Source organism: Balaenoptera musculus, chromosome 1 (genome assembly GCF_009873245.2).
Source record: "Balaenoptera musculus isolate JJ_BM4_2016_0621 chromosome 1, mBalMus1.pri.v3, whole genome shotgun sequence".
NCBI classification, from domain to species: Eukaryota; Metazoa; Chordata; class Mammalia; order Artiodactyla; family Balaenopteridae; genus Balaenoptera; species Balaenoptera musculus.
Window position 1 is genome coordinate 36,909,368 of NC_045785.1, and position 25,537 is coordinate 36,934,904.

The window sequence follows — 25,537 nt, forward strand, 5'->3', positions numbered from 1 at the left end:
TAGAAATAGCCTCTAAACTAGGTTGTGTGGGCCCCTAGATTGCTCTTGCGGCTATAGCAAAAGATGAGTGTGGCTGGGTGTCATCAGGACTGGAAGTAGAGAGGCTTTGCTGTAACTAGTTCTTGAGGCCTCCTTCCTTCTCGCTAGATTTGCAGACATAAGGTCCATGGAGAAATAGATTGCTAATCACCTGGGCCTTGCGACTCTGTTTCCACAGCAGGCCCACCATTGCTGACAACTGTGGTAAAGTCCGGCACTTCTGCGGATGCTTTCAGGGCAGGGCCTGCCTGCTGAGAAAACTCCTTGCCTTGTAGAGTCCAAACACCAGGGTGGGAGAAACTGGTCTGCAGTTCCAACAATTCTAACCCAGGGCCTAGTGCCCTCTGACTGCTCTGAGCTCCAAAGTGACCTTTCTTCTCCCCAACAAAGTTGAGTTCCTAAGTACAGCTCAGCTCAGCCACGGTGAGCTAAAGCCACAGACCCCAGGGAACAGGGAGGGAAGAAGCTCCTCTTTTCTCTCTATAAACAGCCTGCTTCAACTATGGAATAGCCTGGTTCACAGTCACTTCCACTGGACCTTGGTATGTGTCTTGGGCCCAAACCAGAGAAATTCTCCAAGGAATAACAAAAAGAGAAAAGCAATCATTCATTATCACCAAGGAGTAAATCTAACTACTGATTGAGACAAATATTCCTTAAAGTCTCTTATGGAGCCACCCCTTTGCTAAGCTCTGGGGTTGCAGAGTACCTGATTTTTAGAAGTTCATAGCCTAAGAGGGAGCACAGAGACCACATGGGAAACCACTGTGAGCTGGAATACTCAGGGAGGTTTCCAGAAGTGAGAAGATTTGGATGGGAGAGGTGGGAGGGTGACAGAATCTAAAAGGAGAAGACAGGGTTCAAGGTCTGGATCTTTCATTTATTGGCTATGAGATCTTGGGCAAGTCACATAATCTCTGACATTGCCCTAAGGATTAAATGAGATAATATATATAGCTGAGGAACAGTGCCAGGAAAAGTGAAGCAAAACACCACACACACACACACTCTGTTGGGGAAAGTCATCAGCCTGGCTTCAGGGTAGGGTCCATGAGGGAGGAGCCAGGGCAGGCCTTCTTTCCCTGGTATTCCCCAAGCTACTCACTCACCATGCTTTGGGCTGGCTTCTGTTACCTGGGCCAGGCAAAGTCAATGACTCTGAGATGGGGAGGAGGGAAGCAGATGCCCTAGCAGCCCCCCACTACCACCCATTATGTTTAGGGGCCAAGCCTGGGAATGTATGCCCCTTCCCTCTAGGCAGATTTATTCCAGTAGCACCTGTCAAGTCTCTAGTGCTAGAGGCTGCAACCAGAGATCAGAGAATGGCCTTTTACCTTGATGGTGAGGGAAGGAGAGAGGATAAGAATCAAGGCAGAATTTCCCCATTTATCCATGGCAGAAAAGCCCCTGATGCAAGCCTTCTTGGTGGTGGCAGATGGCTCAGGCTGAAGACAGGTCATCCTGACCTCTAGTAGAATGTGTTCTCCTGCTCAGCCTCTTTATCTCCCTGTCAGCTCCATCAGAGCTGAGCTTTCTAGACCTTCTGTCTGGGTGGTCCTTCCCACACCCCTCTCCCCCTTCCTCAGACACATTTAACTATTTAAAAAGCAGCATACCAAGACCTGGCTTATGTACCTTCTTAGGGGTAGGGATGCCTGTGGATTAAAAAAAGTCTACTCTTTGCAATTCTCTGGAAATAGGAACAGCTTCTAAACTAGGCTGTGCAGACCCCTAGATCACTCTTGGGATCCAGCTAGAGTTTTCCCTGACGCTTTCCACTGCAGATGGGAGTGGGCTGGCAAAAGTAATGTGGTGAAGAACTGGGAAGTTCAGTCTCTCACCTTGGAAAAAGCTTGGAGGGCAGTCTTGGCGGTCAATCCCCTTACAGGCTCAGGGAGCTCTGGCTGGCAGGTAGGGGAGATGGGTTACTGGGGGAGGGGTTCTTGCACCAGTAGCCATCAAATTGTCTGATCTGGCAAGCTCCCAGAACCCTGTTCCTCAACACCTCCCCAGAGTCCTCCATGATTTGGCATTAAAGGCCCCCTTCCCCCTCTCCTCCACTCCCCTCACGCAGCATCACTGGGAGAGAGAGGCAGGGCAGATTCTGTCAATTCTTTTGCCTGCCTGGCTCTTCTGGCTTCTGTCCCATGGAGAGGTAGCTGGCCAGTGGACATTCAGTTGCTCACTACGTTTCAAACCTCTGTAGATGCTGCCAAAAGGAAACAAAAGCTGTCCCTGCCTTCTGGCAGACAAATAGAGCAAAGAGAAGAGTAATCAAAGCACCTTGGGCACTCAGCCAATTCTGGAGTTGTTGGAGACAATAGCAGCAGTGTCCTGAGCTGGGGGCTACTCCCAGCTGGGACTCAAACTCAGCAAGGTCTTCCCCTGGGGGACTTTTACCTTGTCTTCTTTTTCTTTCTTTCTTTTTTAAACTCTTATTTATTTATTTATCTATTTATTTATTTTTGGCTGCATTGGGTCGTTGTTGCTGCGCACCGGCTTTCTCTAGTTGCAGCGAGCGGGGGCTACTCTTCATTGCGGTACACGGGCTTCTCACTGTGGTGGCTTCTCTTTGTTGTGGAGCACGGGCTCTAGGCGCGTGAGCTTCAGCAGTTGTGGCACGTGGGCTTCAGCAGTTGTGGCACGTGGGCTTCAGCAGTTGTGGCACGTGGGCTTAGTTGCTCCGCGGCATGTGGGATCTTCCTGGACCAGGGCTCGAACCCGTGTCCCCTGCACTGGCAGGCGGATTCTTAACCACTGTGCCACCAGGGAAGCCCACCCTGTCTTTTCTCCAGCTCCCTCCTTTCCTTGGAGCAGGAGCTGCTCATGGGCTTGTGCAAGGGAAGGTAGAGGAGAGGCTTTTCCTCTACTTTACTGTCAGGGGTTCCAAGAGCTCAGTGGGGAAGATCAGAAAGGGGTATGGGAAGGCTCTGGGACAGTTTAATCAATCCCTTCTCTTCCCCTACCCCACCCAACCTCCAAATCCACCCACCTCTATCCCCTTTCTGCGGTCAAGAAGCAGTCTTCTGGCCTCTTGGGCCACCTGGACCCCAAGGGTCAGAAAGCTCTGAGAGGGGACAAAACCTGAGAAAGTCACTTAAAAGTCACCCAGTCCAACTTTTCCATTTTGCAGATGTGGAAATTTAGGGACAGAGAGAGACAGTGATTTGGCCAAAGCCAAACAACATTCCACAGGGCAGGTCTTCTTCCATTGAGGCCAGAACTGTCTCTAGCATCATCGGAGCCCCACAAATTTAATATCACCTCCAAAGGGGATCATCTTGGGCACCACCACAGCTCTTTATTCCCACCTCCCCTGCAGTCCTATCAATTTCAACCACTCTGCTGTGCCATTTCAGCTCCTGTCTGATTAGGACAAACTTTCAGGAACCTTGTCCTGACCAGTGGGAGGAATGTGGAGCTCTAGAGCAACCAAGAAGGCTGGTGGAGGTGGAGATTCCCCAAGGTAGGAATGCTCATCTAGTCTCTGACAAGTTCAATAAAAGCAACTAAGATTCAGGCAAGATCACTCAAATGAACTTGAGAGACTTCAGATTTTTGAAGCACTGTAGAAACCAGTATTTCAAATCATTCTTTATAATTACAGCCACCCACAGTGAGCACATCAAGAGAAACCTTTCCTTTGATAATTCTAGGAGGTGAAATCTCACCCCAGGAACCACTTTCATCTTCCACCAAACACCTGCAGGCTGTAAAAGCAATGTAGGGAGAGGCAAGAGCAGAGTGTGTGTGTTTGGGAGCGGGGGTGGTGCAGGCAAGGTGCACAGGGCTCCAGAAGAGCTGTGAGTACTGAAATCTCACTTCTCAATGATCTGAAGCAGGAGAGTCTGTGTAATTAGGGTATAAAGGAGTACAGTTGGAGAAGACTCAGAAAGAATTTCAAATGATGATATAGGTTGCTGGCTCTTCCTTACCAGGTTGGGCAGACCTCACTAAGAGGAGGTGAGAAGGGGTCTGGCTTCTCTCAAACCATGGCTTTCTTTTATTGCTCTTTCCTCCACTAAAACCTGTGGGGATAGGCTTGTTGGCTAGGCAGGGGCTGCCTCCTGATTGCTTTAGGGTCTCCAAGGTAATAACAGTTGAGCTGGAGAAACTGACCCGAGACTGGAAGGATAGGAAGTAAATGGCAGGGGTTAGAGGGTGAGGCTGGCGGTGGCGTGGTGTCAGGGGCCAGGAATCTATGTGGTAGGTATGAGAGCAGAGTAGTAAGTCCTGGACTGAGGTTCAGGGGCCAGGCTGCCCAAATTGACAGCTGTAGAGGGAACATCATATGCAGAGGTCGCAATGGCAGCAGCTAGGCCTATGGGTCTAGAAAGCCTGATTAGGGTCAGGGACTGAAGTACCCCCAGGTCCTTTCAGGTGGGAGATGCTTTTAAGGACTAGGCTGGGCCAGCCAGTCAGAAAGTAGCCATCCTAGGAACTTCACCACTGGACAGCTGCTGCCCCTACCTGATAACCTCGGTGTACAAGAGCTAGGCCATCGTTCCACATGCCAGCTCCAGATGGTCTCTACAACATGAACACACACTGTGTATCTCTGGAGCCCATTTGATGTGGAGCTTGGGACTACTCCCTAAGTCTCCAGCATGACTTTGGGAGCCCTTCTTTTATTGGGAAATAAATACAGAGTCAAACAGGTGGGCCAGCCAACATCTGTAGTTCTGGGGGCCAAGAGGAAGGAGTCTGACTTGCTCAGAACTCAGATCTCCATGAGCTGGTCATTCCCCACGATCACCTCGTTCACTCGTTTGGCTATAAAAGAAAAAGAAAAGATAGTTTAAGAAATGGCAGCAAAATATGTCATTTCAAACCCAATTACTTCTCATTCTGTGTTCATAAACATTCATTTCTCTCCTATGTGGCTCTGCTCTTTAGAAGCTCTTGGGAATACAACTTGTCGAAAGGACTTTGGAAGAGACAGCATCTTCCCACACAGGAGGAGGGGACTGACTCTCTATACACCTGGCTTTCAGGAGACTTCACACAGGAGGGGGACTGGAACTGAGTCATAAAGAATGATAGAGTTTTTTCAGGCAGTATATCAAGGGGAAGGCATTCCAGGCTGTTAGAACAACATGAGCAAAGACATAAAGATGTAAGAAAGAGGAATGTGAAAAGCTGTGGTGTGGCCAGAGGATAGGGAATGGGGGAAAATAGTGAGAAGAAAAGAGACTAAATAGTTAAATGGAGATATTCGAAGGAGAAAGGGAGATGCCTCATATGTCACATGTAAATAATACCACATACTCGACAGGGTGATTGTGAGGATTCAATGAGTTAAAGAATCATTGAGTGTTTGACAAACAGTGGTCGTTATTATTTTTATAAAGTCCAAACTCATAAGGCCCTCTATGACCTGACCTTTGCCTACCTCTCCAGCTTTATCTTCCATCACTCTCCATTTGTACCTAGAAGCCATGTTATTTTACAGCTCTAGACCTTAGTACATGCTGTTCCCTCTGCCTAGAATGCCTTTCTTCCCCTCCTTACTCACCCTAAATGCCCTAATCAAGCACCTCCACTATGTGATGGTTTCCCTTCCGAACTGTCCATTTCCTGCTCTCTGAAAACACTCTACCTGATGTATATCTCTATCTCTACTTCACTGTAAGAATCTTGAGGGCAGGGGCAGTGGATTTATGATCACACCCCAGTGTCTAGCACAGCTACGGGCACATGAAAGATTTCAGAGGTTTGGGGTAATGAGAGGGATAGGGTATGGTTATGTAAGTGGAGAGCTAAAGTTGTAAGGGAGTGAAGGCTGGTGGAGAAGGTCGGGGAATGGTGAAGCTGAGGGGCTGGATGGTTCAGCGATGAATATGTTTAAGTTGTCCAAGATGTTTGGAAAAAGAGAGGGAGGAAAGGGGAAGACTGTGAACCCTCAATATATTTAGGGGAGTGCCCTGGGAGCTTACCAATGATGGGGTGAAAGCTAAGAAGAGGGTTAGCTTTCAAGGAGTAAGAGCTATAGAAAGGAGGCAGTGAACCAATGGTCTGGAAGGGGTAGGGGAAACCAGGAGCATGCTGTCTGCTTGTTCCCTGGAGGTATGGAGTAGATGTAGGAGGCAGGAGAGCTTTCACTGTTCTATTGGCTCAGACAGAAAAGGCTGACCACCTGGCTGAAAATGGATTCCTTCTGGGTTAGCTTGGCTTCTAAAGGTCCAACACCTTTCTTGCCACACTTGGGGGCTTGAGAGTGACCCTGATAGGTGAGGCAGAAACTCTGACTTTCCTGAGGCTCTACTTCAGCCTCAGAAGGGTTTGGTGCAGCGAAATGAAGATCGTTAACGATGGGACCAAGTTTGATAGTAAGAGATGCTTTGTTCTGTTCATACTGCCCACAGCCTGGAGCCTACTTCTGCTCTGTCAGTAGAAAGGGGGTTTCTGACTGAAGCTTTGGAGACTTTGAGATTTCAGACATGTCCTCTGTTCTATCCACCTTTCCAGTTTTGCTTCTTGCTATATCTCCCTTATACACTATATTCTAGATTTTCCAAATGATTTTCAATTCCCAACATATCAGATTGTTTTTTGCCGTCAGGTGCCTGTTTACATGGTTCCCCTTTGCTTGAGAGGTTCTTCCCTTTTGTATATTTGGTAAATAGCCAACAATTTTAAGATTTAGCCTAAATTCTCTCCTTTGAGATGGCGTTCCTGATCCTTGTGCCAGGAACTGACCAATTTCTCTCTTCTGTCCTTAATTAACCCTGACAGTCTTCTACCATCATACCCGTGAAACTTTACTGTACTTATTTCTTTACTCATCTGTGTCTCTATAATAGACTGTGAGCAGCTGGACAGCAAGAGGCAAGACTTACTCATCTTTACACCCCTAGCCTCCCAGAGCCTAGAAGATAGGCGGTAATTGTTTGTTGAAGGTGTGTGTGTTTTGGGGGTTATGTGAGGGTAGAGAAGTGGGAAAAGGAGCATGTATGGAGGAGAAGGCCTCCAATCCCCTTGTCAAAGAGAATATAACTGACACATCCGGTGTGTTACAGCAAAGGTCCTAGTGGGTCTAGAGCATCTTCGGGCCTATTTCTCTAATGTTCTCCAGTAGAAGAGAAACCAAGGTCTAGGCCTTTCACAGAGTTTCTTGTTTCAGCACTGTATTTGACAGAGGCAATCTCATGTGAGAAGAAAAGGTGACAGTGCAGAATAGGAGAGCTCTGAGCCATAGAAATTTGAATTCTATTGGTAATTTAACTCTGAGCAAATTATTTCATGTCTTTGGGCTTTAGTTTCCTCACAAAGTTGTGGGGATTCAGTAAGATAATTGATGTAAAGAGCCTTGATGAGTATTAAACGGAAGTTACAGGATGTGGCTGCGTCTGGCCTGTGTACTCCTGCCCTAGGAGGTATTCTTTTTATACTTCATGGCCATCTGCTTCCTTCAGTGAGAGGAATGTGAGGGAGGCCCAGACAGTGCTCAGGCTGCTAAATTCCCTAGGCCTGGGGCCGGTCCTGGAGTGTGACTGTCAATCAGGCTCTACCTTGAGGTAACACTGACCAGAAAAGAACAAAGGAAACGTTTCTCTGGCTAGCTTCCCAGGGCACCTCCAAAAGCTCCTCTTTGCCCTTTATCCCTCTGTAGCCATCAGTTAGCCACATCATGTCATAACCAGACTCTGACATTTGCTCTTCCTTTACCCAGTCTCTTCCTAGTTTCCAGGGACACTGGAATGTTCTGAAGACAGTGCCAGTTTCATTAACACTTCTTGGTCCTCAGTGCTCCAGACCAGAGGGGTTAATAAGGGGTTAGGCTGAGGCAAACAACACCTTCTTCTGCTCTGCTAGGCTCCAAATAAATACCTGCACCATCTCTGGTTTGCTCACTGGGACTCAGGGGAGGAAGACTGTATCTGGCATTTTGGGGGAAGATGTATTTTTATGGAGATTCAGTAAGGTGGAGGAAACCTGAAGGGGAAAAGCAAGCAGTACTAGTTCCGCTTGGCCAGGGCTGGAAGCAGGTTCCGATAAACACACTGGAAAAGTTCTGGGCTGGAATCAGGTCGGGAAAGATCCTAAAGGGAAGAGTACAAGGGAGGAAAGTAAGTTGGGAAAAAAACCAGTTGAGGTAGAAGGGAATGACAAGTCACATATGAAAAGCTGCACTGTTGGGAAGCTGGGAGGACTCCTGCTGGCCAGGACTTGACCTATGTACCCATCAGGTCTACTTTCACAGCCAAAGGACTGATCACTGTGGGACCAGGGAAGAGATTCAAGTTCTCTCACTGACAGTAATAAAAGACTCAGATGAAATGTCCAATTAGTTTCCCAGGTTTTGACTTTGTTGGCTGTGGCTTTTCAGTTGGCTTGAGCAGGAGGTCAAACTTGGCTGCCAGGATTTTTGCCAGAGATAATCTCATTAACTGAGCATGCTGGGTGGGGTGAGTAAAGCCAGAATTGTTAGAAAATGCCTTATTCTCCTGGTAGTGCTAAAAAAGGGCAGAGGGGCCTACGCTGGGTTACGATAGTCCCATTTTTGGTGTGGAAGACTGCTATGGATGTGGTGACTCTGTGGCATGCAAATGACTCGGATTTGGAGAGGGGACGGCATTGCTTCTGAGGATGAATGTTTTTTCCTGAAATCCCTCCATGGGAGGAAGACTGACTGGGGACTTTGCCATCTCCTGACTCTTTGCTAGTGAGGACCTGAGTTGATGTTTGTCTGGGCCATCCATAGTTAACAGGTCTTGATTGCTGCACTGATGGTTTGGAATTTGCATTCTCAATGTGGCTCAGCCTCAAAGAAAAGTGATAGTGGGGACTTCCCTGGTGGTCCAGTGGGTAAGACTCCACGCTCCCAATGCAGGGGGCCTGGGTTTGATCCCTGGTCAGGGAACTAGATCCCGCATGCATGCCGCAACTAAGAGTTTGCATGCCTCAACCAAGAAGTCCGCATGCCACAACTAAGAAGCTCACATGTGGCACCTATGAGCCTGCATGCTGCAACTAAAGATCCCGCATGCCGCAACGAAGATCCCGCGTGCAGCAACTAAGACCCGGCACAGCCAAAATAAATAAGTAAATAAATATTAAAAAAAAAAAAAAGAAAAGTGATAGTGGGAACAGGTGACTGGCCAGGAGTACCTGTGGCAGGAAGGCACTGACTACTGTGCTGGACGCATTGGTCCCTCTAGCATAGAGGACAGAGCAAGAAATGTTGGGGTTCTCCAGTTTAAAGTCCAGATGACTTCCCTGGCCATCTCTCCTTCAGGACCGTTAAGGAGAGGGCATGTAGTTAGAGCCAGAAAGCCCAGGAGACGCTGCAGCCTGTGACCTCCTAGGGGTTTGGCTGGCACATCCCTACGCTCCCTGATGGGAGATGTGCCTCAATACTGGCATTCAGTTGACATTCATGCATTCTGCACACAGAATGAAGAGGGGTCCTTGCAAAGTAAAAGAAAGGAGCACCATTAGTTTGCTGGAAGTGGGGAGAAGAACAAGCAGAAACTGTGAGTTTCCAGGTTCCAGCAAATAAGAAAGGAGGGACACCCTAGGGCAGTGGCAAATGGAGTTCACTCATTCAAATATGCCAGTAAAAACAACAAAAGGAAGCAGCTCCTGGCTCCAGGAGGGACTGAAAGAAGAAAAGCACTAGGGGATGTTTCTACTTTTTGCTGAGCAGGAGATAATTTACAAAGACAAAGAGGCAAGAAGGTGGTGGAAGAAACATGGTGTGGGGCCATAAACCCAAATAGAAGAGAACAAAGCAAGAGAGAGAAATGCAATGAGGAGACAGGGGAGGGGATGGGGTAAGAAAGCAGCCCCACAGACCAGCTGAGCGGCTGCTTTTGAAGCTCTGGGGATTCCTTCCAAGGCCTTCCATGGAGTCAGAGAAAAGGCTGGTGTTCTGAATCCTATTTTTAAGAAACAACCAACAGGCCTCAGATGCTCAAAAAACAAGTTTCTCTGCAAGCCAAGGGTAGGCCTGGGTGAACTGGTATGCTGAGCAGGAGAAAGAGCTAAGACCTGACGTTCCTGAGGAGAGTAAGAGCCATAATATGGAGTCCAAAAATATTTTTCCTATTGGTCCGAGAAAGATGGACTAAAGGGAGAAAAAGGGTATCAATGACCAAATTCTGCTAGACAAGCCAGGAATGGCTTCTTCTTCTGGTCTTTTTGGAGGCTGTCAATAGTTCAGGCTGAAGACCCAGTTTTGTCATGTACTAGCTATGACCTTGGGTAAATTTCAACTTTTCAAAGTCTCAGTTTCCACTTCACCAAATGGGTCCATAATGAATCCCTACCTTAGATGGCTTTTATGAGAATCCAATAAGACAATGCATGTGAGAACATTTTAAAGCTGTAAACAATAGCTGTAGGCCGGTGCGCTCTAGGAGGGCAGGGCCATCCATGCCTCCTGTGCTGGAGTTCAAGCTGGTGTCTCAGCCCTCTCACCTAAGCTAATACTCTCAGCTGGCACGGGATCACAGCAGAAAGTACCAATAGCTGGGGCACCGCTGCTGACCAACACTCCTGTTCAAAGGTTCTCTGGTGAGACACTGGGTGGAGTTTGTCTCCTACTAACTGAACTAAAAATGCCAGCCTTCCCTGTAGCTAGGGCATGGGTATAGGATCTAGGCTTGACCTGTTAATGCAGCCACCACAAACCTTGGGCTGGGCCACCACACAAAAAAGTAGGAACCAGAGAGAATCCACCTGCTGGGCGGCTGGAGTAGCACTGCCAACTGTGATAACCAGTGTTCAGCAAGGATGGCAGCAGTGTCCTCACCAGAATGATTTGGAGTGTAAATCTTGGCTGTAACCCATTTTCTAAGCTTGATTCTGCAACTATCTTAGAGCTGTGAGCTACCTACCTTTACAATGAATTCTTTATCAGCTTAAATCAGCCAGAGTTATTAGTTTATGATGCTTATAACAAAGAACGTTATTGGTAAACTAGTGACACCCAGGAAAGGCCTCTTAGAAATGACAATTCTCACACGTAGAAGAAGAAAGCACTTGAAATGTGAGAAGAAAGGCAATGAAGAGGAGAGCTGCATCTAGTCTCAAGTGAAGAAAAAGGTTGAAGGGTGGTTTCAGGCCAAGGCCACATCTCCCCAGTTCATTTATCGGTGTTTTATGTGGTTCTTCCATCAGCATAAGTTTAGAAGAAAAGCCAGAAGAGATTTCATGATAATTGCAAACTATCTCACAAATGCCTTTCTTGGAACCCGAACTCTCTGCCCTGAAATGCCCCCAAATTCCCTTTATGGATCCAAAATTCATTCACTCATCTCTCCCCTTCCCACTATCTACGATAAACCAGGACCTGTTCTGAGAGCTAGGGATACATATTGAAATAAGTCAATCCTTGGCCTGAGGATCTCAGTCTAGTAGGGAAGGTAGATTCATAAATAATAGCCATAACTTGTGTATGTACTTTAATAAAGGTATTGAAAAAGGAGCAGAGGAGGAAGGAATGCTCATTTTGACTGTGGGGAATCATGGGAAGAGTCAGGGAAGGTTCTATAGAGAAAGCACTTGGGCAGAGTCATCAAGAATTCCAGAGAGAGGGGGCATGTGCAAAGGCATGGAGAGGCACAAGAGCATGGTGTGTATCTGGAGCTGTAAATCCCCTGGTATGCTCCAGAAGCTGTGTGTACTCCTCACAACATTTAACTGTATTTAATTCTCACAACAATCCTCCAAGATAGGTATTATTGTCTCAATTTTTCTAGTTTCAAAAATCTGAGGCCAAGAAATTAAAAACTTAACCTGGTGCACGTCCAGTGAGTTGCACAGCTGAGATCTGAACCCGGGTCTGTTTGAGTCTAAAGCTCACAAGGGAAGTATACAACTTTAAAAAAGGGAAGGAGAAAAAACTGAAGAAGGCCTCTACTTCCTGGGAGAAGGAAAATGATGTGGTTTACACCAATTCAGAATTGGTGGGTTTAGTTCCTTCAGCAACTCCCCTATCCCATCCTATTTTAGGTTTAGGAATAATCTGAAAAGGAATGAGCCATCCTTACTGATCTTGAGCTTTGTCTACTTTTTGGTTAAAAATACCCAGCCAAATTATGGACCATTCAAATTTGACCAGCCCAGCAGGGAAATCCTGATGTCTGCATGTCTCTCAAGCACTATACAGTCTTTCTACAGCTACAGCGCAGAGCTAGCTAACAGTAAAGCTCACAGCATCATCGCTAAGCAGCTGAGGATGGCTCTGAGAAAATGGCTTCTGAGGAAGCTGCTAACCTTCTTCCAGGCCAAGAATCTATGGGACTCTCTCTCTTAACTATCAGGTCAGATGAGGTAGTCAAGGACTGCAGGAGGCCAGAGCTAGTTCCAGAGCCTTTGTTGGATCACTAGCCCTTCTCTCTTATGCCTAACAGCCACTGTAATGTACTGGTGCCAATCTGGGTCATCAGATCTTTCTGTTATGTTTTCAATTTTTTGGTAGTAAGGCTGCATAAGTATATATGAGCTTATCTAACAAGATAAATTCTTAAAAATGGAACTGTAAAGTCAAAGTTAAAAAATTTGACAGTGATGTCAATCCCCTCCTAAGACAGCTTTATCAATTTATGTCCTCACCTGACGTGTATGCATATGCTTGCTCCCCAGTTCTCACCAGCACTGAGCATTATCTGTGCTACTGTGATATGTAAAAAATGGCACCTGTGATTGTAATTTGGTTTCTGGTTTACCTTTGGCTTCAATCCTCTGGCTGCTTCCAATTAGGCAGTTCTTGATGTCTGCTCCCTTCTCGATTACAGCATTGTTGCAGATGACGCTGCCCTGGATGTTGCTTCTGTAACACAGTAACCAAGTTAGGGAGTGTCCATGGCTCTCATCACCATCCTTGTCACTATGGGTTGGGGGTTCTGGCTCCCCCATATGCTAGGACTAGCTGGCCAGTCCAGTTAATGGCTACAAGCTTATCATTAGAAGACAGAATGGCTCAGCTGGGCCAGGAGAGGACTGGGCTTTAGAGAAGATCAGAGTTTGTATATGCTCATCATGATATTCCCCCAAAGGCTGAAAAGAGCAACCAGTCTGCCTTCAGTTCTTTAGGCACCCCAGACTGGGAGGTCTAAATTCCATCCAATCTCTCTTCCTTTGGTCTGGGGGTGGAAGCTGGCCCTGGTCCCTGGGCTGATCCATTGCTCCTGTCTCTCATCTGGGAATATATACCAAATTTCACTGGAAGCTCAGATCCCATGAATCTTCCCAGGAGATCAGCTATGGAAACAGTGGGTGCCCCACAGCTCTCATCATAGACCCTGGTTAATCAAAACCATACTCGTTTAGAAAAAAAAGGATGCTTTTTAAACCAACTCCATTCTACATAAAAGATTACTCATAAAAGCCACAGTCTCAAGAGTAGCTCCACTGGCTCTTAGCATTTGAATGTGTTTAAAAAGCATCTTCTTGGCTTCTGAGGACTGGTGGGTGGGGGAAAAGTCCTTTTGAAAATCTTCACTAGCATTTATTGCATACCTACCTCAGGCCAGGTACTGTGCTAAATATTCTATATACATTACAGGAGTGACTTACAAATCCAGCTATTTCATCAGTAAAATCATCTGGGACATTCCTAAATCATTCTGGAAGTACCATTTTTACCTCTGATGTAGTAAAAATAACGAAATTTTACAGATGAGGTAACAGATTAAGTTAAACCATTTACCTAAAACCACGTAACTGCCAAGTAGCAATTTCAAAACTAAGTCTGCCTGACTCCAGAATTCATACATTTAATCATAATGCCATACAAAGAAATTAAGGGGGGACTTCCTTGGTGGTGCAGTGGTTAAGACTCCACACTGCCAATGCAGGGGGCCTGGGTTCGATTCCTGGTCAGGGAACCAGATCCCACATCATGCCGCAACTAAGAGCTTGCATGCCACAACTAAGGAGCCAGCAAGCCACAACTAAGGAGTCCTGGCACAACCAAATAAATAAATAAGGTTTAAAAAAAAAAAAAAAGGAAAGAAAGAAATTAAGGGGAGAAAAGGCTAGAGGAAGCCTGGGACTGCCTAGTTTTTTTTTTTTTTAATTTATTTTATTTATTTATTTTTGTCTGCATTGAGTCTTCTTTGCTGCGTGCAGGCTTTCTCTAGTTGTGGCGAGCGGAGGCTACTCTTGGTTACAGTGCACGGGCTTCTCATTGCGGTGGCTTCTCTCGTTGCGGAGCACAGACTCTAGGCGCGCGGGCTTCAGTAGCTGTGGCACGCGGGCTCAGTAGTTGTGGCTCACGGGCTCTAGAGCACAGACTCAGAAGTTGTGGCGCACAGGCTTAGTTGCTCCGCGGCATGTGGGATCTTCCTGGACCAGGGCTTGAATCCGTGTCCCCTGCATTGGCAGGCAGATTCTTAACCACTGTGCCACCAGGGAAGCCCTGCCTAGTTGTTTTTTTGAGCCAAGATGGCTCTGTGGAAGGAGCGCTACCCTAACAAGGGAATATTTAATACCCTAAAGAGTCAGAAGTGGGCAGCTGGAGGGGAGAAAGAGGTGAGTAGGAAGGATGTGAGTATCCATTTAAACAAAACAAAACACCAACTAAAAAAAAATCCTCAAGCAACCCAGGAGGCATGGTGGATGGAAAAGAGGCCATTCCAAGGACTAAAACTATCATGCACAGGCCATTAAAAAAAAAAGATTCTTCCGTGGGACTCCCCTGGTGGTCCAGTGGTAAAGAATCCACCTTCCAATGCAGGGGACGCGGGTTCAATCCCTGGTTGGGGAACTAAGATCCCACATGCCGCGGGGCAACTAAGCACGTGCACCACAACTACTGAGCCTGCGTGAGTCAACTAGAGAGCCACGTGCCGCAAACTACAGAGCCCATGCGCTCTGGAGCCCACGCACCACAACTAGAGAGAGAAAACCCGCACGCCACAACTAGGGAGAAGCCCACAAGCAGCAACGAAAGATCCCATGTACCGCAACTAAGATCCGACGCAGCCAAAAAATAAATAAATAAAATAAAATAAATATTAAAAAGAAAAAGATTCTTCCCAAATGCCAAAACTTTAGTAAACTGCCAAAAAGGAATTTTAGCACTTTATGGCATTCCAGAGCCTTTTTTATCTCTATTCTTCTAGAAGGTTAAAGCTTGTTGGAAAGCAGCAAAAGGCCAAAGCCACAGCACCTCTGTGGTGTGGGCTAGAGATGGGTAGAAACAGTTTTAGGTTTTTTTTGGCTGCACCATGCGGCATGTGGGATCCCAGTTCCCCGACCAGGGATCGAACCCATGCCCCCTGCAGTGGAAGTGTGGAGTCTCAACCACTGGACCACCAGGGAAGTCCTAGTATTAGTTTGTTTTTTGGCTCAGACTCAGGATACACTCAGTGGGTGGGCATTAGGGGACCTTCCAGCACTTTCCAATTTGCCCTCTGCCTGAGGAAAAGCAGTGCAGTCAGTGGTTAGGGTGACTCCTGCTCCTAGGGGAAAATTCACCCCAAGAGAAGAGTAAGGAAGTATAGAAAGCCTCAGACACAGAGGCTTCTGAGACATAGCAGGCTTACAACTGGCTACAAGTTTGTCACTGAAAAGTCTCATTTCTTTTTTCAAAGTGGGAGAAAGGGGATGCTTCCTACTCAGTAGTTTAAGAGTAGTAGCATGCTCTGGAGTTAGGCTAGGGGTAAACATAGTCAGCAAACAAGAAACCGCCAACAGGAACTCCAGCAGCCATAATTAGACAGTACTAAATGGCTATTTTGGAATCTGGGACACAAGTGGGAACCATTTCTGGAAGGAAGAATCTGGAATGACTGAGGTCAAATTTCTACACCAATGGATAGCCTGGGTTCTCCTTATGTTTAACAGGTCTGATTAAGGTCTCAGGAACCTCCCATATTGCTTTATTGCTTGTCTCATCCAGTTTGTGTGTAACTCCCTCTGACACAAATAAACCACCACTAGCGAGTCTACAGATGTGATAGGGAAAAAGTGGGTTGATTGATGGGAAGCTGGGGGCTCTTCTGAAGCTCTTGTTCAGTGAATCTGTGAAAGGCTTTGAGACGACAAAATGCTTAGTGAGTGTGAAATCTTTTCTACCACTTGTTTCTCAATTGTTTCCCATGATCACTGTTGCAGTCACAAGTCACCTAGCAAGGCTGAGGTACTTTGGAAAAATTTTAAGCCAATTTAGCTTTCCTCTTGTCCAGAAAGAACTCCAAGGTTAAGGACTTTACAGGTAGTATGTGTGTTTGCTCAGGCTGGAGGGGAAGGACAGACACTACCATATCAAACAAGCCCCCCTCCAGGTCGCCAATCCACAGTAAAGACTTTGCCTTTTCTCCTCAGTGCTTAAAGCAGGAGGGGAGGTACTTCCTATACAGCTCATGAAAAGACCTGGCCCCAGTGCCAGAACTACAGTTTCTGAATCCTACTTTTAACTCTCAGCTTGGTACTAAGGACTCTGCTGTGCCGATGCCTGGCTGTGTTCTCTAACAAGCTGCTCAGAGATGGCTAAGATTAATGGGCTTTTGGTCCTCACTTCTTGGTGGTGTCAAATTTTAAGCAAAGCTGCAGGCCTTGAGAAATTACCCCGAGAACCCTAATGCTTCAGTGGAGAGGTGGCCATGAGAAAAACAGAGGCTTATTGTAAGATCACTGCCAAGATACCATAACATATGACAGGAGGAAGAAACCCTCACCTGGGAAGCAGGAGTGCCTCCAAATTCTCATTCCTCCTCTGGCTTTAGTTAGGACTTTCTTCAGTTTATTCCAAGAGAGAAGGGAACTCACATAAATCTAATGTCTAGTACAGCTCAGTCACTACACAAAGCGCTTTATATTCGTTATGTAACTTAATCCTTTTAGCAAACCTGCAGGAATGGTGGTATTTATTCTAATTTTTACAGAGAAAAGTGGGGCTCACAGAAGTTAAGCAATGTGCCCAAGCCTACACAGTGGTAAGTGACTCTCCACGGTGCCATGGGCTTCTGCCTCAGCTGCTAACTGGCAGTGTGTGGTAAAGAGCCATGAAACTTCTTAGTTAACTCTGAGGACAGGCAGGTTCTTCTCTGGGGATTAGCTGGCAGGCTTTCTAAACTTACTCATAACCTTGGGGGAGAAAAGAGTAAGGAACTGGAGATACACGTAGCTTTTTTAGGCATGTGACTGAAGGTCTGCTTTAGGCCAACCCACTGCTTCAGCCCAAAGATTATGGCTGAGTTGCCCGTATCTCTCCAGATGCCAGAGGCTCCTAATCTTGGCCCAAGAGGCCCTGGTCCAGGTGTTCCTCTAGATGAAGAACATGTATTATTTTTAATGAGATATTTCAGGCATATGGAAAAGTCCAGAGAATATACAGAACACCTGTGTACCCACCAAAAAACAATACAAAAATAAAGTATTTTTCTTTATTTCACATTTCCCTCCTTCCCCTCCCAGAGGTAACTACTATTTGACTCTGGTATTTATTGATCTTAAGCATTTTTACTACATATATTAGTAGACAATATATAGTATTCTTTTGCAAAGTTTAAAAACTTTATATAAATGCTATCATTCTCTATGTATCCTTCTGCAACTTGCTCTTTTCTCCTTCAGCATCATATTTGTGAGATTTATCCAGGTTAATTCATGTAACGAGATACAATACTTGAAGAAACATCTCACTTTCTTCCTGCCTCTGATCACTCTTGCTCTTGGGTCCTCTAGATTAAAATGTACTGACTCCAGTGAGCAGGCTGAACATTTCTTCCTTTTAGTTCTATGTGCCTCCCTTTACTGTATAAAGGTTTAGTAGTGAAAAATGTCTTCCTCCTCAGAAATCTAATTATATTCCCTAAGCAGAGGCTAAGAAAAAGGGCTCAGGGGGAATAAAAGTAAAGATGTAACAATATTATTTTTAAAAATTTATTATTATTATTTTTGGCTATGCTGCGTGCGGCTTGCGGGATCTTAGTTACCCGACCAGGGATTGAACCCAGGCCCACGGCAGTGGAAGTGTGGAGTCCTAACCACTGGACAGCCAGGGAATTCCCAGGATGTAACAATCTTAAAAGAAATAAGCTGTAGTAGTCTAAGAAGATGGGCTTAGTGCAAATGGTTCCAAGTAGGGAATGAATCAAAAGTCTGAAGGAGCCCCTTAAGTCCAGGAGATCTTGCCAAAATTTTATAATTTGGTTTTTTGAAAAGTGTGACTGGAGAAACATGGACAGAATTCTTTGAACAATTATGATCTTTTTTCAACTCTAACTGCCACAGACTTAATTTTATGTTTAAGGGAGTTCACTTTTATACTCAACCTACCCATTTGTCAGTATTTTGTTTCATTACTTACTTGGCTATATTATGTCTTTGAGTACAGTTTTCCAGAGGGTTCATGGGTGACAAGTCTCCTGAGCCTTGGAGTATTTCTGATGATTTTATATTTCAACCATATAGGATTCTTAGGTCACAACTGTTTTCCTTCCAAATTTTCTAAATGTTGTTTCACTGTCTTCCGGCCTTAAATGTTGTCACAGAAAAGTATGAGGCCAGCCTGGTTTTCTCCCTTCTATGTGCCCTGATGTTTTTTTCTTTCAGTTCTATGTGCCTTGAGATTTTGCAAAAGTGGTGTTTGCCATTTCTCCTTTGGATCGTCGGTGTTCTCTTTGGATCTGACCTAAATTTCATTGTGTCTGGCAGATATTCTTTAGTCTGCGTATGGGTACATGGCAGTTATCTAGTTTTATTATAGATGAAGCTTCCTTTTCTGGTTTTGTTTGTTTTCATTTTGGTGAGTTTGAAGGAGTAAAGCACTTACTTCATGACTTTTTCTAGAAGTTGACAGGGCTCTTTTGACAGATAGTCAGTTACAGTAGGAGGGCTTAAATTAGGGATCTCTATTTTTCATTCAGTAAATACTTACAAGGTATCTAGTATATAAAAAGTACAGTATTGGGGGGACTTCCCTGGTGGTCCAGTGGTAAGGAACCTGCCTTCCAATGCAGGGGATGCAGGTTCGATCCCTGGTCGGGGAACTAAGATCCCACATGTCGTGGGGCAACTAGGCCCGCATGCCACAACTACTGAGCTCACGCGCCTCAATGAGAGAGCCCACGTGCTGCAAACTACAGAGCCCACGTGTCCTGAAGCCCACACGCCACAACTAGAGAGAGAAAACCTGCACTCCACAACTAGAGAGAAGCCTGCACGCCGCCACAACTAGAAAGAGGCCTGCGCATCAAGGCAATGACAGATCCTGTGTGCTGCAACTAAGACCCGACGCAGCCAAAAAAAAAATACAGTATTGGGAGTTAAGGGATACAAAGACATATGAGAAGTATTTCTGTATTTAAGGAATTTACAGTCTAGTTGAGGAAAAAAGAAAGATGCAGTAAGTGTCACATGAGCATAAGTAAAGTGATGGGCGCACAGGGAACAGAGAGGTGGGAGAGATAATTTCTGGCTAGGAAAATTCAAGAAAACTGCATGAAGCAGTTAGAATACATATTGGACCTTGGAAGATGGGTAGGATTTCTACAGGTAAAGATCTCTAAAGAGAGGCAATTCAGGCACAGTGAATGTCAGGGATAAAGGGGAGTGGAAAAGTAAGGGGCTCAGTGGGCAGGGCAGTGAGTTGAATGTCGGTAAAGAGGACACTCAGGGTAACAATGAGAAGCAGCAGTACTGTATCTTGCTTGGCTTTGAGGGCTGCACTTGCTGCCTGCAGAAAGCACGGAAAATCCAGGTGAAATCCTGGTTCCCCAGCCTGCCTGCATGTGAAGGTGCTACCCTAGACTGCTGCTTGGGTCATTCACCTTGGACTAGGAGGAAATGCAGGAGATGTTAATCAGGACCAGAGGACCAAAGATGCAGAACACAGGATTGACACTGAAGCCTCAACAATGAAGTTTTCACTACACTTTGGATTGCTGAACATCAGCTGTCATATAAATTGGAAGTGGTAGAAAATCAGAAAGACAGGCAGGAGGCTTCTCTGCATAGTCTTGCCCACACCTTCCCCAAGGCGGTCCTATTAGCATCCTTTAAGTCCTGAGGACCTTGGGCGGGTGTCCAAGCCACTGTCCAGAAAGTCTTAGCAGCTCACCAATGCTGGCAGAGACAAGCAGACTAAGAATATGAGAAACTCCTTTCTAGACAAATTCATGCTCCTACTGTGCCATTTAGTCCAGATGTAATAGCATCAGGGTAATCAAGTCTCACATGACTGCAATTTAATCACCTTTCCTAACTTTACTATAAGTAATTAAAACTAAATGACCCGGGGCTTCCCTGGTGGCGCAGTGGTTAAGAATCCACCTGCCAATGCAGGAGACACAGGTTCAAGACCTGGTCCGGGAAGACCCCACATGCCACGGAGCAACTAAGCCTGTGAGCCACAACTACTGAGCCTGTGTGCCACAACTACTGAAGCCCACACGCCTAGAGTCCGTGCTCGCAACAAGAGAAGCCACCACAACAAGAAGCCTGCGCACCACAATGAGAGTAGCCCCCGCTCTCCGCAACCAGAGAAAAGCCCGCGCGCAGCAATGAAGACCCAACACAGCCAAAACTAAAATAAAAAAAAAAAAATTAAAAAACAAAACAAAACAAAACTAAATGACCCAAAAATAATGGGAAAATTTTCATATGGGATGCAAGATGTCTCATCTTATCACCAGGGGCTAACCTGCAGGTTTGGGTAGTCTCTAATGGCCTTCCTAGTCATTAGTCCCATGTGGGCTGCCTATAGCTTCACCTAAACTTTTTTAGTTGGAAAAATAGCAGCAGCCACCATCTAAACCTTTACTGTTTCCCCAGCTAGAAATCTTATTAGGCTATCCAAGATTATACCTCCCCCAAAACAGCAATTGACTCTGGGATATTATGCTAGGTCTTTCTATGAACTTCTCTCATATAAATAAGCTGGAGTCCCTTACAGAGCCTTAGTTTCCTTACCAAGTCTGTTCATGTCAATTCAGGACACTAACAGTGGGCTTTAGAGAGCTGCTCCTTTGTCTGCCCACCCACAGGAGGGGAGGGAGAGGTTACCAATTAGAGCAAACAAGAGTTATGGTACTGTCTTCCTTGGAAGGTCTGAGGCAAGATGAGACAGAGTGGAAGTTACAAAGCCTCATGAGCTACTCTAGAACCAGGTGATCAAATGGATAAAGGCAAGTGTAGTTCTGGTTTTTAAGAGAATGGTGACATCTGTCAGTCTTACGTAGGAATCTGGAATGGGATATGGATATGCACAGGAACAATAAGAAAAAAGTCTGGATTGCCACGATTTATTCATTGTAAAAATGCAGAAATTGAGCTGGATGATTTCTAAGGCCCCATCTCACTCTAACATTCCAGGACCCAGTGTTGGAGCTAGATCATGAGAAACATGAGAAACTCTGAAGTTGAAACTTTATTCTAAAACTGAATCAAGAAGAAATAGATAACTTGAACAGACCAATCACTAGAAATGAAATAGAATCTGTAATAAAAAAAGGCTCCCTAAAAACAAAAGTCCAGGACCAGATGGCTTCACTGGGGAATTCTACCAAATGTACAGAGCAGAACTTACACCGATCCTACTCAACTTCTTCCAAAAGACTGAAACTTTATTCTAAAGGTAATGGGGATTCTTCAAAAGTTTTTGAATAGAACATGGATATGATAAGAGATATTCTTTAGGACGACAACACTGGCAACATGTCACCTCTCTGATGAGATAAAGTAGTGAAGAAGAAGATGATGATGATAACAGCTAACATTCTTTGTGCCAAGCACTGTTCTCAGTGCTTTATGTCTATTAACTCACTTAGTATTCCCAATAAACCTATGAGGCAACCCAGTTTTTACCCTATTTTATAATGAGAAAATCGGGCTCAAAGAGGTAAAGTCAATCCCCTAAATGACTAGTAAGTGACAGACTCAGGATTCAGTCTGGCAGTCTGACCCCAAAGCTCATGCTCTAATCCACAGGACCAATGCTGGAAGGGTGGATTTGGAAGAGAGAGAAATGGAGACAGGAAAATAAGTTAGAGAACACAGTGATTCAGGAAGCGGTCTCTGGGTCTGACCTCTTTTCCGAACCTCTGCTCACAAACTGGCTACCAGATACCTCCACACACCTGGATGTCCTACAGGTACTTCCAATCTCATGTGCCCCACACAAGCCTTATCTCCCCACAAATCTGCTCCTTCCTCACCCTTCCTCATCTCAGTGAGTACACCATCATCTACCATTTTCCCAACTAGAAACCTGGGCTTCACCGCCAACTGTCCTCTCCCTTTGCCCTTACATTCCTTCCTTGCTCGTTCCTTGTCAGTCTCCTTAGATTCCTTTTCTTATGTCTAAAATTACTGACTTTCTCCAAGGTTCTGTCTTGGTTTCTTTTCTTTCAATGTCACACACTGTTCCTGGGTGGTCGCAGCTGTATCCATGGATTCGGTTACCACCTCCATGCCCACCGCCCCCAATGTGTAGTTCAAGCACAGGCTTCTTTCCCGAACTCCAGTCCTATATAGCAAGTGCTGCACGTCAGGCCGCCTGCCACGAGCTCAACTTGTCACAGATGGAACATGTCATTTCTCTGCTTCCCACCCTGCAAATCTTGCTCCTTCTCCACTGATTTCTATCTTAGTGACTGGCACACCAGAAACTTTATTGCTCCAGCAAGAAATCTAAGAATTTTCCTTAATTTCTCTCTCTTTCACCTCACATATCCAGGCAGTCATCATGCTTTACAGTTTTCACCACCCTGTTACTTATCCTCTCCATCTCCACTGCTATTGCGTTAGTTAAGGACCTCTTCCATTTTACCAGGATTATTTCAGTAGTCTTCCTGCCTCCGTATTTACCCTCTACAGATCATCCTTCTCACCACAGCCAAAATGATCTTCATAAAATGGGAATTTAATCATGCTATTCCTTTTCTTTAAACTCTTAAATTACCACTACCCATTAAACTCCTTAGAGGATAGTCCATGATTTGGCTTTTGTCCATCTATATGGCCTTGTCTCCTGTCATATCCATTTCTTTCTGAATTCTATATTGTGGTCATGATGAATCATTTACCATTCTTTCACATAACAAATATTTATTGAGTTCCTGTAGGCCTTCAGGATATAACAGTGAAACAGAAAGATAAGGTACTTACATTCTCAAACTAACATCTTCTTGTGATAGACAGGTAAACAAGATAAGGCCAGACAGTGATAATGTTATAATGAAGAAAATAAGATGTAACAGGGAGCGCTGGGACAGGTTTCTTCTGAGAGGGTAGTCAGCAGAGCCTCTTTTTAAGTGGTGAAATCTGAGCTAACATCAAAATGAGGAGCTGTTTCTGAAATAAGATATGCTCTCTCACACTTTAGATTCTTGATGTATCTAGAACATTCCTTTCTCCAGCCTGGGGGGCTCTACTCATTTTTCAAGATTCAGTTCAAGGGTCATTTCCTTAATTAAGTCTTCTCTGACCCTTTCCTCTTCTGTGACCATACAGATTTCTATCACAGCACTTGTAACTTCTTGTTGCATATAGCTTATGAGTTCCTTGAGGGAAGAGATTGAGCCTTATGTAGTTTTCTGTCTTCAGTTGCCTACTACATTCTTCAGCATAGAGTGAGTCCTTAAGTGTTTGATGAAAGGGTGAAATACTTGAGACAGGTTTCTATATCAGTGCTGTGCTGGAGCCAGCTCGTCCTGCTTGGGAGAGCTGACTCGTAGCGTCTCTTCCCAAATCAGTGTTCACTGCTATCACTGGTCATAGGGGGAAACTTTATATCATGGGAATTGGCAAATGCTACAAATCAGGCCACTTATTTTTTGCTTTGGAGAACTGGTTGTTAACAATTTATCAGCACACCACTGGTAGCAGTGTACCAGAAAAATTTCTGGCTTTTTTTTTTTTTTTGCAGTTAAAGTTATACATGCTTGAAGTTTAAAGCAAATTGTTCTGATGGTTTTATTATGAAAAATAGTAGTCCCCTGTTCCCTCAACTCATTTCCTTCTTCCCAGAGACAACTCTTTGACTTCTTTTTGCTGAGTATTTCAGTATTTACTTCCATGTCTATAGATAATAACATGCTTATATTACATCTTAATTTTTCAGTTTTAAGCATTGTCAGTAGACTTCCCACAATGGAAGATGAGGATTTAGCTTTCCTTTCTCCCCACCACTGCTCCCTTTTCCCCTTCCTACCCTCATCCTTTCAATATAGCTATAGCATAATTTTGGTCAATGCTCAGTGTTTATTATGACTATGTTAATTCTATTTCATAGTTGAGCCACATAGCAAACTCTGATGCCTTCTCCTTTCTTGTACAACTTTTTTTAAAAACAGAGTTAATAACTGTTGTGTTTTTGTTAGTGTTCTATGTTATTACTAATTCAAACCTAACTTTCAGCCAGTTGTCTAAATTTTTCAAGATGTTTATATATATCTGGCATTTTATCAGTTTCATCTTCCTAAATAAGTGTTTCCTGGATTCCACTCTGGACTAACTGCTCCCTTTATGCTTCATGCATAGCAGTCATCTTTGGATCTGCCTTCACCATCACCCCATGGATTCTTTTTGCCTTATTCTGAGTTGGATCTCTTGTTTCTCATCTATCTCCTTTTGGTTTACTTTTCATTTTGGTGGGACACACCTTTTCATGTCTGAAAATGTCTTTATTCTACTGTCACACTTCATTAACACTTACCTTGAGTACAGAATTCTAGGTTGAAATTAATTTTCCTTCAGAATTTTGAAGGCATTGTTCTATTATCTTCTAGCTTTCATTGCTGCTACTGGTAAGTCCAAAGCCATTCCGGTTCCTGATTAGTTGTATATGACCTATTATTTTCTCTTTGTAAGTTGGTAGCATGCTTTGTCTCTGATGTTCTGAAGTTTCACAATGATGTGGGTTTATTTTTACCATTGGGCTGGACCCTTAGTAGGCCCTTTCATTCTGTAAATTCGTATCTTTCAGTTCTGGGACATTTTCTTTTCTTTTTTTAATTTTATTTATTTATTTTTGGCTGCATTGGGTCTTCATTGCTGTGCGGTGGCTTCTCTAGTTGTGGACCATGGGCTCTAGGTGCGCGGGCTTCAGTAGTTGTGGCATGTGGGCTCAGTAGTTGTGGCACACGGGCTCACTAGTTGTGGCTCACGGTTTCTAGAATGCAGGTTCAGTAGTTGTGGCGCACAGGCTTAGTTGCTCCGCGCCATGTGGGATCTTCCCGGACCAGGGCTCGAACCTGTGTCCCCTGCGTTGGCAGGCAGATTCTTAATCACTGTGCCACAGGGAAGCCCTGGGATATTTTCTTATATTATTTCTTAAACAATTTCCTTCTCTGATTTCTCAGCTCTCTTTTTATGGAACTCCTATTCAGATGTTAGACATCCTGGACTAGTCCTCTAATTTTCTATCATTTCTCTTCTATGTTCCATCTCTTTATCTTTTTGTTCTACTTTTTGTGAAATTTCAAATTTATCTCCCAATTCTTTTATTGAGGTTTTCCTTTTTGTTATCATATTTTAAATTTCCTAGAGTTTGTTTTTTGTTCTTTGAAATGACAGGTTGTTTGAAAGCATCTTTCTCTCC

The 25,537-nt window shown here is 44.8% G+C and overlaps 2 protein-coding genes across 2 annotated transcripts in view; one reads left to right on the forward strand and one right to left on the reverse strand.

The window, feature by feature from the left end:
• The window catches only part of BTBD19 (BTB domain containing 19), an 89,401-nt gene that overhangs the window by 30,087 nt on the left and 33,777 nt on the right, over positions 1-25,537 (forward strand). The window lies entirely within an intron of this gene.
• EIF2B3 (eukaryotic translation initiation factor 2B subunit gamma) overlaps positions 4,589-25,537 on the reverse strand; it is a 153,852-nt gene continuing 132,903 nt past the window's right edge. Inside the window, exons 11-12 of the mRNA XM_036859827.1 lie at positions 12,714-12,817; positions 4,589-4,812 (exon numbers count right to left, since the gene is read on the reverse strand). Of these exons, the coding sequence (XP_036715722.1) occupies positions 4,760-4,812; positions 12,714-12,817 (157 nt within the window). The 3' untranslated portion in view covers positions 4,589-4,759. The remainder of the gene's footprint in view (positions 4,813-12,713; positions 12,818-25,537) is intronic.